The following is a 14,821-nucleotide window of genomic DNA, read 5'->3' on the forward strand; positions in this document are numbered from 1 at the left end:
TCAACTTTCAATTTCCCTTAACACATAAAAACTTCCGGAATGATTAATTAAAAACACTTTCATTTTTCTATTTTCTAAAAAATTACCCAAGATGTAACTCATAGTGCATCAAAGGCCTTGTGGCCAGGATGGAAGGAGTTATAATAATATATATATATTTTTATGAAAATACTGTATATGAAAAGTGTCCCCTTGAATTTCCTCCTTCCCTCGTAGAATTCTATATATATTTCTTATTTTTTTCTCCTAAATTGTTTCCTTAATCCTTATATTATATATCTGTATATTAATTTCATCCAAAAAAATACCACACTCTCAAAAAAAATCTCCTAAAGCCAGTCAGAATACCCATGAATTCTCAAAAATGATATTTTAAACCTCATTTTGTATTTTTTTCTCTAAAAAATACATCACACATCCACTTTACTCATAAACTTAAATCATCTACTGGACTTGGTAGTCTATTTCCAAACCTTCACTCGAATGATTTTTAATTTATTTTTTCTAAAATCTCTATACACCTTCCAATCATATGTCCAAAAAAGAAAAAGAAAAAAATTTCTAAAATATTCAGGGAAAAGGAATCAAATATCAAATTATTCAAATCCAAATCTATAATGATAGACATAAATTATTTTACATTTCATGCTTGATGCTTAGGTCCTATTTGCTTTTATAAATTGTACTCGCGCGCGCGTGTTTCCTTCCTTAACACACTATGCACAATCATTAAGCATCATATGTCCCCATTATACCCTTCAGATAGATAGGAAAGTATAATTTAATGATTAAGCATAACATGTCCTGAAAAGTATAATCATTGAGCATAATATGTCCTGATTATACCTTTATATTTTATATTTTTATATTTTTAATTAACTTTCAGATAAATAGGAGAGTATGTCGACCAAGTTGCCCAAAAGTTTGGTATACTGCGAATTGACTAGTGATGTAACTGAAGCTTGCCCAAGTTAGTCACCAACTACTTGAAGGATTTATATTATACTCTCTTTTTCTTTTCGTTTAGTCGTCTCACTAAGGAAATCCACAAATTCAAGTAAAATATCTATTTTTTATTTTTATTTTTATTGATGTTTAACAAAAGTTTAGATGAAGTCCTACCTATAAAATTACTTGTCAAAAATTAAAGAATAAATCATTTTTGCTAAATTTTAATATATTTTGTTTTTTTGTAAACATTTTATGACAACCAAACACCCAAAACACAAAAAATATTTTTCAAAACATATTTTACATTCAAACAAACGAATCTAAAACTCACAAAAGATTCTCAATTTTATAGACTCTCAAGATTCCTTTATATAGACTCTAGAAAATAGACTTAAATAATCCTAAAACTAAATTGGAGTAACAAAAACAACTTTACAGTAGTAACATTTGGTTGTTGGCAACAAAAATAATCCCCTTCCGCGTGAATGTCACGTGAACATTCATGTGTCAAGTCCAAAGTTAACATCCAAGCAGAGCCTTTACAAAAACCAGATTACATCCCGATAGAATTGGAATTTTGGAATTAAAATTGATAAAATTGAAAATTTGAAATCAGAATCGGTAGAATTGAAGAAAATTGAACTAAAATTTTTGTCAGTTCCAATTCAAATTCCAAAACTCCAATTCCATGTAGACGAATAAAGCCTAAAAAAAAAAAAAAATTCTTTTTCATTGTTAACAAGAGAGTTGTCGAGATCCTCTTTGGACGAGTGATAAATCCCAATATCATACAGACTTGGTAATTAACCATCGATTGTCACCTGATTCCACCCAATTGCACTTAAATCCTGGGAATTTCTCTTCTATTAAATCTAGAAATCAAATTCTCCTTTTGCTTGTATAGGGGCACCAAATAGAAATGATTAACAGGGTGAAAAAAAATATATATTGTATACTATAAACCAAATTATAAATCATCAGGATTGTAATTCACCAATTTGTGGAGAAGTCTAGATATACAAACCCAGAATGTTTCTGGAATTCTATGGCTAGAATGTTGCACTAAGGCTGAAATAATGTCGAAAGTGAACCTGTGAACCTCAGGCTTTAATGCCATACGGAGCAGCATAGCAGTCCAGACCTCCGGGGCCAACTTTACCGCATACCAAAGGGATTGAAACCCGTTAACCACCCGCATGAGCATTGCATGTCCCTGCAAAATCATCAATAATGATAATCATGGTGGTTATTATAATGCTAAAAATGACGTGAGATAACATTTCTATACATTAATATAGATCGTGATTACTATTAGAAATGACGTAAGATGACATTTCTGTATATATTATATCCATCCCTCTTTGTATCTTTACCATTAAGGAGCTTACGCCAAATTACCGCTGCATAAACAACATTTCAGAATGTTTTCCAGACATGGCAAATTTCAATAAAGCCAGACCTACGAAAATGAATACCATCTCTGTAGAGGTTTGCAATATAGGCATGTCTAGCTCCATATAATAATGTGAAATTTGTAAAAGGCGAAAAAGGCAAAAAATAAAACACAATAAACAAAGAATATTTTTGCTGACTTCACTACACATGTTCAAAAGGTCAGTGAAGCAGCAGGTAGAAATATAATTAACATGCCGAAAGTATTTAATCAATAACATGCTTAAGGTGTGCCAAGAGGCCAATTTTGAGGAGACATAACATAGCAACAACTATATTGTGAGATGGTGGATTTTTTTCTATTATTTTTTTTTAATAAATAAAAAGATAAAACGAGTACCTTGCAATTAATCAGGGGATAATTAGCAATGATTGAAATGCTTCAAAAGTAACTATAAATCAGGTTAGATATGCTTAATGAAGGCATTCAGTTCGAAGCAAGATGACTACCAAAACTTCAAGGATAGTTGCTTCTATAATTACCTATTTTGTTTGAGAAATTAGTTCAGGAGTGAATTATTTTCAAGTATTTAAGCCATTCAAGAGATCATTTATTGGAGACAACAGTGAGATTACACAACATAACAATATAAACAAACCTCAGATTCTGATGTGCCTTTGACTTGAACCTTCCCGTCGAAAATGCTAGCAACAATTTCATCCTGTAGAAAAACATCAGCCGCTTTTATTATGTCGTGGACAAGGAAAACACGAACTCTCAGACCCTTATCAGACAGGATAAATAGGAAAAGATCTTCTGTGGCAGCAACAACAGCACGCATGTCAAAGGACTTCCATCCCAAATGATTTGAAGATTTTTCTTTAGCATTAGGGGGTTCCCCTGTGGACTGAGGACCCTGTTCTGTTATTGCTGCTATCTAAAACAAAAAAGAGACATCATTTGCACGTCATTACAAGAAAAATATTGGCATTTTCATTTCTCAAATAGATATAGAGATGAATTCAAGTTACAAAAAGCAAATAAATCCTACATTAACATCAAATATCCAAATAATATTTTTTTGAAAGCAATTATAAGACCATGGATTATCTGCATGAAATTATGGAAAATTTTCAAAATGAGTACTCAACTCGAAATGAAGCCTTGTCGTAACATTTTGGAGTCAGCTACATGTTCCATCATTTTACTAGCCTTGGGGACCTTAATTTTGGTCAAACTACACTAAAATGTCTTTGTTTACTAACTCAAGCTATGTTGATTATAGCCGTCTTATCCTTTCTCTACCAATACCATCATGTCTTTTTGTCACTACTGCCATTATGTCAACTAATATTACATGTGCAAGAGAAAGATATCCTGTTCAATTACATAACATTATTGACTACAAAGAGAATCAAATCTTAACCGAATTCAAAATTCCAGTGTCAAAAATCTTCTAATCCTGATCAACTACAATCAGCTTGATCTGTATTACTAACATGGACCTCTATACACACCAATTCCAGGACAAACAACCACTAACAAACAAACACTCTCAACCTAGCAGTTAATTAATTGACTGACTAAATGCACACTGTGAGAAGCTACTATTACATGATTTTCTGACAGCCGCAGCTTTAAAGTCCCAAAGTATATGAATTTTTTTTGTTCATAATTCACAAACAATAGAAGTACCACATGCAGCTACGGATTCTTGTTTAACATTATAGGAGGATTTGGAAGACAAATTGCACAATAAGGTCTGTGACTTTGATGGAGAGCAGAAAGATGCACTAAGTTCTCGGCGAAAGAAGAACGGGAAGTTCATTATCCTTCCAATCAATCAGCAAGTGAAGCAGGTCTGAAGGCAAAGGCTATAGCCATAAAGGACTAGCTTGACGGCTTGTAGTATGCCTTGTGGAAGTCAGATCCTCGATAGGCAAGCAAGATTTCTCTAGAAAATTCAGTGCCAAGGTTAACATTCCTTTTTTGGTTTATATAGTATCATTAAAGAAGGATTATTTGTGTCTTACTGCTTGCAATTGAAGATAAAACACAAGCCGAAGTAACTTCAAGACTCGAGGATGAAGGGATTTTACAGGACTCAATCAATCCAAGATATTTGCATGGTGCCAAAAAAGATGGAATAACTAATTACAATGGCATCATTTTGTGGGATTCAGCACATTTTGCTTCATAGAATTCCCTGCATGCACACATATAATATTGGTGTGATAGATTAGGAATGAGGGGCAACATGTAATAAGATCTCTCAATCATGTTGATGTAGGAACCACACTAGGACACAACAGTTTATTCACAATAAAGAATACAATAGTTGTTTGTACTGCTACCAACCTTCATGGTGCTACTATTCACAAGGGAAATCACTTGGCACTGTTTTGTGTGGTACCAACCAAGGTCAAAATGCCATTGGCAATACCTAAGGATGATGGAGGAAACACCTTTTCTAAATATATACTTACTCACCAGGAGTGGAGGGCCACACTATCAAACCAACTGTGTTAACCTTATTGGTTAGACTCAATAAAGTAAAAAGTCTTGGGTTGATTATTCACAGTAAAAAGCGACTCCTCCCTTCTTGTTGAACAAAAGTATATCTCAAGCCCATAAATTTATTCCTACATCATGGTTGAGTTTTTAAACATCTGCAGAATTGGTTTCGACTTATTGTTGCTTATCAACAAATGGGAAACTAACCTTTTAGCTAAGGTAGGGCTTCGATCCTGGAACATTCTTTCCTTTGTTGTAATTCATTTGTGTTCTGTTTGTTTCCAGTAGACCTTTTTGCTTTTCCCCATTGTACTTCTACCCATTTACCTCAATCTTATTGTTAAATGACAAGGAAAAAAAAAAGAAGACAATTAGGCATTCCATCTCCAGCCTAGTGAGATCAAGTCACGGGCTCATAGGCTTTCCATCTCCAGCCTAGTGAGATCAAGTTGGGTTCAGATGCAAAAATATCTTCAAGCATTAAGACTACAAAGACTGGTCTAATAATAGTATAGACATTGATGTAATAGTGATTTTCACATGGAAGAAAATTCTAGTAGAGCAGAAATAAATTTGAATGTAGTTTACTCAGTAATGCAACTGAAAACTAAAATTCATTTACACTGATAAGATTTTAATTACAACATCAAAACTAATTACTGACAAAAACTTAAACAAATCATCAGCCGTATTCTTTCGAAGGGTCAACTCATGAAGTGTAAATCCAGAAAATGTGAATTAACTTAAAGAATTATTTATTCCTTAAATTTACATTCGCTGAAGAAATTTAGAACTAGACTGCATGAAAAAACCAAAAGATAGAGAACCTACCAGCCGTTCTAGCCGATTCCACCTAATGGAGCCATCATTACAGATAAGAAGCTCCCTTAATATCTTCCTCATATCAGGATTTGGGTCTGCCAAAAGCCTTCCAACAACAAAAGGATATGCACTCTCAATAACTTGGAAATCAGGATCCAAAGCTTTTGCAGTCCCTTCAAGTGATCCCAGCGCTCTTATCACCAAGGCATAGTCCGGTGGAAGAGAAAAGTTAAAGTCATACATAACATCATACAGTTGGCTCATTATGGCCTGAATCAAATGCAACATACAAATTAAATTGTCAGTATATTCCTCCAAAATCCCCTGAAGAAGTATTTTGTGCAATGATATATAGCATGGAGATGAAAATAAAAATGATAATTTAAGCAGCAGTTATTTAAATTTTTCGACAAATTCAATGCTTTAAAGGGTATAAAGGCACATAACAATATGGAGTTCATCTTAAAATCAATACTATTCTTATGAATAGTTATTCCAAGTTATCAAAATAAATTATTCAAAATTTGGACATAAAACCAATATGGTAACTCGAATAACAGTTTAGAACGATGGTTCATATTGATATTCTTAACCAATTTGTAGAAAATAAATAAACCAAGTAGGGAAAAAACTGACTTAAACCAAAAGTCCAATCACTACCCCTTTCCTTTCTCATTAAAATTCATTATAGAATACCAAGGCTGCACTCCCACAATTCTAAGGATGATCCACAGGTTAACAACAAACTCACAGGAGATCAGTTCGCTTATTAAGTTATTATATACAGTGGATGCTAAACACAGTGGATGCTAAACAAAATTTAAAGTTCATAACGATAAGAATTTATCAAGGATATTGAAGTATTTCCATCTGCAAAGACAGATTTGACTCTGTTAGAGCAGCCAAGGCATGGTGTCCAAAACAGAGATTTCACCCTGTAAAGAGAACCCATGCAGCATGATTAAAAAGGTTTTGCTATTAAGCAAAGTGGCCACCTCTTATATTAGATATTGAACTGAAGAACTCCCGAAGCATGTATGTGAGATTAGTGCGCAGAAGACCTTAGACAGACACAAAAGTCGTAATAGACCAAAACAGTAGGTTCCAAACTCTTATGCCTAGGAATCACCTAACTTACGCCAGACCAGACAACTTAAGTCTTGCAACTATAGATAAATGAATCCAGTCTCCTTGCGATTCGCCCATTTCATTGCAATCTCTTGTAAAATCTTGCTCTTCCAGGGAACCCTTTTACATGCAGTAAACCTTGACCAACCTACACAAGACAAGGTCTTTATCCAGTGATGAAAACAGGAAGGAAACTCTATCGTCTGTTGCTCTTTCAATATTTCCATTAACAATGCATGATGATAGTCAAACCACACACATATTCTCTAACTTCACTCAATGCCACAAGGTATATGTGTGAGAAAAAAAATTAATCTCTCATGAAAATGAAGTGTTATGGGCTAAGGTCCGTTTTTCGCTTTCACTTTTGGACCTTCCCTTAGGGACCGACCTCTCCACTAGCAGGCTCAACCATCCCTCCGCCTAAGGAAGTTGACCATAGGATTTGCCCCGCCGCTTCTGGGATTCACCCCTTTGACTTGAAATGGTCTTGGGAATTTCGTAAGGTAGAGCGATACATGCAGTGTTCCGCTATTGATCCATTTATATTTGCACATATTATTTAACTTGATCAATGTCACAAGGTCTATGTGTGATAAAAGAAAAGAATCTCTCATGGAAACAAAGTGTATTTAGACATATATTCACCAAAGACAGATCTCAAAGCTGTAAGTGCGTACTCATCTCTAGAAGTTGTGTATTACTTGTGTAGCCTCTTCGTAACTATATAAAAGAAACCTTCGGGCAACTTATAGCATTTGTGAACCCTAATCACAGCATAGTAGGTTTTAAAAACTTTTTCTGACCTGTAAACTTGTCTTTTTTGAAAAATATGCAATTGGGCTGGCATTCTGCACAAAGGATTGATCTTTCCATTCTACAGTAAAGTGATTGATTGCTCTTCTAGAGCAATCAATTCCTTTCTTTTACGTCAGACATATGTAATATGCATCATATGAGTCGTGTTAGACAATTTTCTACTCAAAACTTGGGTTGTTTATGTCATAGTGTTAATAATCAGTTGTCTACGACCATTAAAGGATAGAGGAAATGGATAGTAACAAAGAACACATCAAAACTCTCTCAAGACTCGATTACATATCTAGGTTAAGGTAACTTAGTGCTTTCATTCTATGAATATTTCAGCGAAAGGCCAAACAATGAAAAAGAAGTACACAGGCACAATACCAATACGGACCTGGAAATCCCGGGATTGTCTAGTGCCATCACCAAAGGATGCTTTCAGAGCATCTGAAACTGACAATATATCAACCCCTTCAGGGAGAAATCCCAGAGAGAGGTAGTCATTTGCCAAACCCAGAGAGTCACGATTAACAAAGTGCACAAGCTGAAAGAAACAAAAGCAAATCAACTATAAAGCATCATGCAAAAAATGCTGCAACTGTTAACATCAAACAGATAGGAGAAAACAAAGGAGAAGAAAGCCTCGAGTGACAGAGCCTAAAACAGACTACTGACTTTGGGGCAAGTTTACAATTTGAACATGAATCAACAAAAAAGGTCAAAACCATTACAAATTTACAATACAATAGTAAAGTGCTAGCATGGCACCCTAAAAGAACAGGGTGGGGCAAAGGGTTAAAATACTATCGCTTATCAATCAAAAAGAAAAAAGGACAGAAAAAAAAAATGGGAGAAAAGAAAAAGAAAAAGAAAAAGGAAAGAGGTGATAGCAAACAGAAAAGAGAAATAAATAAGAGTTAACAAACAGGAAGCAAAGACTGAAAAGAGAGGAAATGCACAATTAAATTTAGCGGGAATGACATTACTTAATGATGCAAAACAAGAAAAATAGACAGAAAAAATAGATGAAGTTAATATACCGGACCTTCCTAATAGGTGCATTACTCAATGTAGAAGTGATGATCAATTTATCAAAATGAAAAACTGCTCCATAATTTTGAACTATTATTTATCTTTTCTTTTCATGCCTGTTTAATTATCTTCTTCTCTACAAGGAACCTTAGTAAAAAGAAAAAAGAGAGCAATATAAATCAATGGAAAAGACTGGAAACGCTGAAGTCAGAGACAAATAATATTCAATCGCTTCAAACTTTAACTTCGGCAGGTTAAGCTAAGCATATTTATCGATTTAAAACCAAACCAAGGAGCAGAATATCTAACTTGTAAAAGAGTCTGATTCAAATATTCCAAACTTTGTGTGGCAACATTCTAGAATCTAGACTCAAGGCCAAGCTCGATTAGATGTGCCAAGAATGAGCTCAGGATTCGAGTATCACACTTTTCTAAGACTGAATGACTCAAAATGGCATCAGAAAGAAAAGCCTTCACTACGAACCTCCAAAGAAACAAATGTACAAGCACATTCGTTTATCTACACAGCTTAAGATACGAAATGCATTCAGTTGCTGTACACATTCTCAGGCATGGGTAGTGTTGGGTTGCCTATTGGTTTATTTAAGACCAAACCAACTTTCAGGTAGTCAGTCGACATATAATATGCAGCACAACACCACCCTTCTGGCAATCAGCAATTTGAACTCAGACATGACATCTCTGTACAGGCATATAATTCCAAAAAAACATACCACCCTTTACTTAAAAGGACGCAGGAGTACAAGTGGTGTAGGCCTTCTCCTCATGGAACAAGTTATCAAGTCGTTTGTTTCTTTTATTCTTCATTATTCATTCTCATGGTTATTCCACATACAAAAATATAGCTGATAAATGTATATCTGATAGAATGATTTCACACGTACATGCAGATCTGAATGTGTGCATGTATAGATTTAGAAGAGATTCCTTGTTCAGTCTCCATGTTAAAATAGAACATTCCATGTTCAGAAACCTAGCAGTGTGGTTGCCATTACCAAATATAAATTTCACACATTGGGCCTTAAACCACTAGTGCCAAAACATTTTCTTCATCAAAAGTAATATCTTTACAAAATGAAAAAAGTACATTAGTAAGCTTTCATTCAATCCTCGGCACCACAGGTAGAGGAAACAGATTTCACAAAGACATTAAGATATTTTATATTAGAGGCCTGACAACCAACAGAAAGGAGAATTAATTAAGAAAAACTGGAAGAATAATTAGATTATGTAAATGCAGCCCACACAAAGAGAAAAATGTGCATTACAGGGGTGAGCATAGATTGATGTGTGTTCCTCACTATAAAAATATTTATAGTTAGATGACTCCACTCCAATTAAATGTTAATGGCATAATAATATATTGGAATATGGTTGCTGCAATCCTCACAGCCTATTTCAAGGCTAGGATGAAGGAATGAGTGTAATCGTTTTGAACAACTATAGAGAATGGTTTTCTCTCCCCCCGTTGTAGTACAGTTATGCATTAAAACACTCCTCTTCTAATAATTATAGTATAATGTTCATGCAACTCGCTTAACATTTTATCCATTAATTAATTAATCTTCCAAAAAAATATTAGGATCCTCACTGTGCCTCAAGTGTACATGATAAGTATATTCTAGTGGAAAGGTTGGACATTTTTTTTAGTAATGATCTTAAATTTCATACAGTTTATTGATTCTTTCTGAAGGAAACACATGTAAGACAACTAGGTTTAAAAACTTAGAGTAATGATCAAACTCTCCACACAAACATACAGTAACTTGCCAACAGGCTAGTGGCCTAGCGGTACCAGGCGCCTACTTCCCAAAGGAAGGTCAAGGGTTCAAGTCTCAGTGGAGGGATGTGTGTGTGTGTTTACCAACTAAAAAAAAAAAACAGATAGTAACTCATTTAGGTCATTTACCACTTCATTTCTCATTTATTGAAGATCCATGCTTGACAGGCTAACCATCAGGTAACCTACTTCATGTACTAACCAGTAACAAATGGAGTACACCAAAAAAGTATCATTCATTTGAGGATCTCAACAAAACATGAGCTTCTCCGCACACCATGACACATGCAAACCACTGTCACTCCAGTTTTAGAGATAGAAGCCAACATAAGCAAGATAGAACGATGAAAAATAACAGATTAAAGCGCATCATACCTACCTATAGAAAATGAAGTGAGCAATCTCCAAATATACACTTAGCAACACAAAGAAAAAGGGTTCAAAATCAGATAAAAATAATTTTTTTGAAGGGACTCGAGGTTAAACAAGTTCAAAACCAGATAAGAATAATTAGAAATTGCATTTGGAGCTCCTTCTTATGCAAGTAATCAAATGTAGAAGTTCTTACCACTTGAATAAGTCCAACACGGTAGTGGCGTGGAATATCACCCATCATTCCAAAGTCAAAATAAGCAAGAGATCCATCATCAGTAGCAACAAGGTTTCCTGGATGAGGGTCAGCATGGAAAAACCCCACCTCAAGCAATTGCCTCAAAGAGCAGTATAATCCCTATGAAGCCAATAAAAAGGGATCACAAACTTGAGATACACAACATGCAAGCACCAATAGTGCATGAGACCTAACTAAGAAAATTGCAACTCAATACCTGGTCTATGAGCTCCTTCCGATTTAAGAAGGCCTTTTTCAGTCGGGCTTCATCTGTAAGCTTAATTCCATCGATCCATTCCATTGTGAGCACAGCTTTACGAGTAAGGTTCCAATATATTTTTGGAACTTTAATACACTTTCCTTTCTTGTAGTCAACAGTATTGCTAGCTGTATCTTTTGAATCCTTTTGACCAGTATCTGTTGATCAATAATTAACAAATTTTATTTATTAGGGTTTATACTTGAGAGAAGTTAATCAATAGCAAGAAATGCAACTTCAGAGACACAAGCACACACATAACCTGTCAAAGGCACATGCACTCTAACATGCACAGATATGAGATAAGAATACATTACCGCAGAAGAAAACTGCTATTTTTCCAAGCAATCTGTACTCCAATAAGCAAGGACCGTACAGGAATTACCAAACTAGAACAAATTATTATAAAAGTAGAAACCCTCCTCCAGATCCAACATGACAAAATCCTTTGCTTGTTCTTATTCTTTTAATTAAATTACATCTTTAGTGCGATCCATAGGCTTGAGCATGTTGTAGGGGCAGAATAAGAACTTCAAGCAGCAATGTAGGTTAGACAATCATGACTGACATTGGCAATTAATGAACAGAATAATCGAGGTGCTTATTCACTTTACCTACTGTAATACCTCTAATTTTTGGAGATTTATTTAAGTGTTTTAATCGCATTTTTATTTAATTATGTAACTATTTGATTATTTGCTTTTAGTTGTTTCACTTATTTTTATTTTGTTTAATTTAAATTTATTGATGTGTCTAATTGTGTATGTGCATTCTTTTAATTGATTTCATGTGTGATGTGTTTATTTAATTAAATGGCTTTTAAATGTTTAATTGTTTAGTTAAATGGTTTGTTTATTTTATTTTCATTTTATTTTAAAAGATTATGGATTGGGCTTGTAATTCTTGGACAAACTAGATGGGTCTTGGACTATTTGGAAGGGATCTTAGATGGGTTGGATATTAAACCATGGGGATGGGTATATATATATATATATATAATGTTGTGTATATATATGCTATGTTTTATTATAATAATTATTTATTATTGTAATTAGTTTTATTTTATGTTTTTTCAGACGTGTGTTAGGACTAGGGTTATATGTAGTGTGTGTGTGTATATATATGTATATGTAGTCTGGGAAAAGAAAAGAAGAGAGAGAGGCGAGAGAAAGAGAGGGGCGAGAGAGAGAAAATGTGTATTTTTGGGTAAACGCGTTCCGTTTGGCCCCGAATTGATTATTTAAGGGCCCGAACAATAAATAGGGACTTAAGAACAATGACACGCGAATTAAAAAAAGGCATGATAGTAACGATGCATGTCAATGGGATTAATTCAAATATGAATTTGTAAATTTAATCTTATAAACTGTTTTAACATGTGAGGTCAAATGTTTAGCATGAGATAAGATTGTAGATCTCTTTATTTGCTGGAAAGATAAATTATCAGCATGCGTATATTTCTGATTATGTTGAAATAACTAAGGTAGGAGGTTTTAGATAACTTATAAGTTATTCATGTGATGTATTAAATGTTAAATTGTTGTAATAAATGCAATACTTCATATTATGATTGTAATCATGTGCGTAGTTGTTTTATATGATCTTATACATGATCTATATATGTGTGGATTGTTTGGGAACCATTATCAGGATATGGTTCTATGTCATGCCATTGTCAGGATATGGATGGCATGCCATTGTTAGGATATGGCTATTTTAATTTATATGTTTCCAACCCATTGTTAGGATATAGGTATGGTTGTTTTTGGTGTGCCATTGTCAGGATATGGTTAGTTATATCTATATTGATATTATGTATCATGATACAAGCTTGAGGTCTCGTGTTCAGTGGTTAGGAAGGAGGCGTATATTGCCAGTTGATATGGGTAGCTGGATATAGGGATGTGGGTGCCTTGGTAGAAGGAGGACTTGTGACTACCTTTGTGTGCGCTTTGCATGAGATACTCACTATTCGGTTAAGTCTGCTTTAGTCTAGTGAGAGTCTTTAGTGTGTTTATTATATACCTATCGACTATTTAGTTATAGCATGAGTTAGATAGGGGTGTATCGTTCATCAGCTTTATGTTTGGGTTGTCGTAGAAATAACTTATTTGTGGGTTGTAACCCACCTTTGTTATATTTTTCAGGTCCTCGTCAGTAGCAGGATTAAAGGTTGCTCGTGCAGACCAGAGACTTGTCTACATCACTCTTCCGATGTCGTCGACATAGGATTTTACTTCATGATTATTTATTTCAATTTTAGACAATTATATTTATTTCAGTTATGGGATTTTATTAGGGATCCATGTTAGGGATTCCCGAGTTGTATTTTTGGAGAATTAATTATATTTGGGAATTTGTGGATTATATTTATCTTTGGGAATTAATGGATTCATTTAGAGGATTTATTGTTTATTTGATTATTATTTAGTTTTCCCTTTTGCGATATTATTTCTTTATTTTTTATCTTTTTGTATTCTGTGTTCGTATTGCTTGATATCCCTCGGTCTTGTGCGCAGACCTGTTCAACCCGCATTTCGGAATTGAGGGGTATCACACCTACCTGTTGACTTTAAGATATAATCAAATCGAAAGTAAGTGATAAAGAAGAAGAAAAAGAGAAGAAAGCGAATGAGAGAGAGAGAGAGAGAGGGGAAAGAGAGAAAGAATGAAAGAATATTTTCATCCTTCCACCACATTCTATTTATATTTACAAGTTTCAAAAATTACACATAAACCCCAACATTATATAAGTAATAACAAATAAGCCCCTGACAACACTCCCCCTCAAGCTGGTGCAAAGATATCTATCATGCCCAGCTTGACTAACATATTTTGCAAGCAAGTCTTGCTCACACCCTTAGTCAAAACATTAGCAACCTGATCATGTGTTTTGACGTATGGAGTACAAATCAGCCCAAGACAAAGCTTTTCCTTGATGAAGTGTCGATCGACTTCAATGTGCTTTGTCATGTCATGTTGAACTGGATTGTGGGCAATGCTAATAGTAACATTGTTGTCACAATACAACTTCATTGACTCGTGAACAGGATAACCTAACTCACCCAACATCGTACGTAGCCATAACAACTCACAAACTCCATATGCCATGGAACTGAACTCAGCCTCTGCACTAGATCTAGCTACTACCACTGTTTCTTGCTTCGCCATGAAATAAGATTACCTCCAACAAATGTGCAATATCCTTAAGTAGATCGTCGATCTGTCACAGACTCTGCCCAATCAGTATCAGTATAGGCTTCAACACGCAAGTGGCCATGACTGCCAAACAATATCCCCTTACTAGGTGAACCTTTGAGGTAGCGAAGAACATGATGAGCTGCCTCAAGGTGAGGTGAACGTGGAGCATGTATAAAGTAACTAATCACACTAACAGCGTAGGCAATATCCGGGCGCATGAGAGATAAGTAAATCAGTCTCCCAACCAATTGCTGAAATCTTCCCACATCATCTAATGGGTCTCCATTTACATTATTAAGCCTATGG

At 34.6% G+C, this 14,821-nt stretch overlaps 1 protein-coding gene across 2 annotated transcripts in view; it reads right to left on the minus strand.

Annotated features, from left to right (window-relative positions):
* Positions 1-1,883: 1,883 nt before the first annotated feature.
* LOC132283133 (uncharacterized) overlaps positions 1,884-14,821 on the minus strand; it is a 38,819-nt gene continuing 25,881 nt past the window's right edge. For both annotated transcript variants that reach the window (XM_059785038.1, XM_059785039.1), the window contains 6 exons: positions 11,273-11,472; positions 11,014-11,175; positions 8,007-8,156; positions 5,690-5,950; positions 3,003-3,281; positions 1,884-2,164 (listed from right to left, as the gene is read on the minus strand). In XM_059785038.1, the coding sequence (XP_059641021.1) occupies positions 1,919-2,164; positions 3,003-3,281; positions 5,690-5,950; positions 8,007-8,156; positions 11,014-11,175; positions 11,273-11,472 (1,298 nt within the window). In that variant the 3' untranslated portion in view covers positions 1,884-1,918. The remainder of the gene's footprint in view (positions 2,165-3,002; positions 3,282-5,689; positions 5,951-8,006; positions 8,157-11,013; positions 11,176-11,272; positions 11,473-14,821) is intronic.

This window comes from Cornus florida, unplaced genomic scaffold, assembly GCF_030987335.1.
Source record: "Cornus florida cultivar Cherokee Brave unplaced genomic scaffold, ASM3098733v1 CherokeeBrave_3.0.0_Hap2_Chr11, whole genome shotgun sequence".
Taxonomy (NCBI): domain Eukaryota; kingdom Viridiplantae; phylum Streptophyta; class Magnoliopsida; order Cornales; family Cornaceae; genus Cornus; species Cornus florida.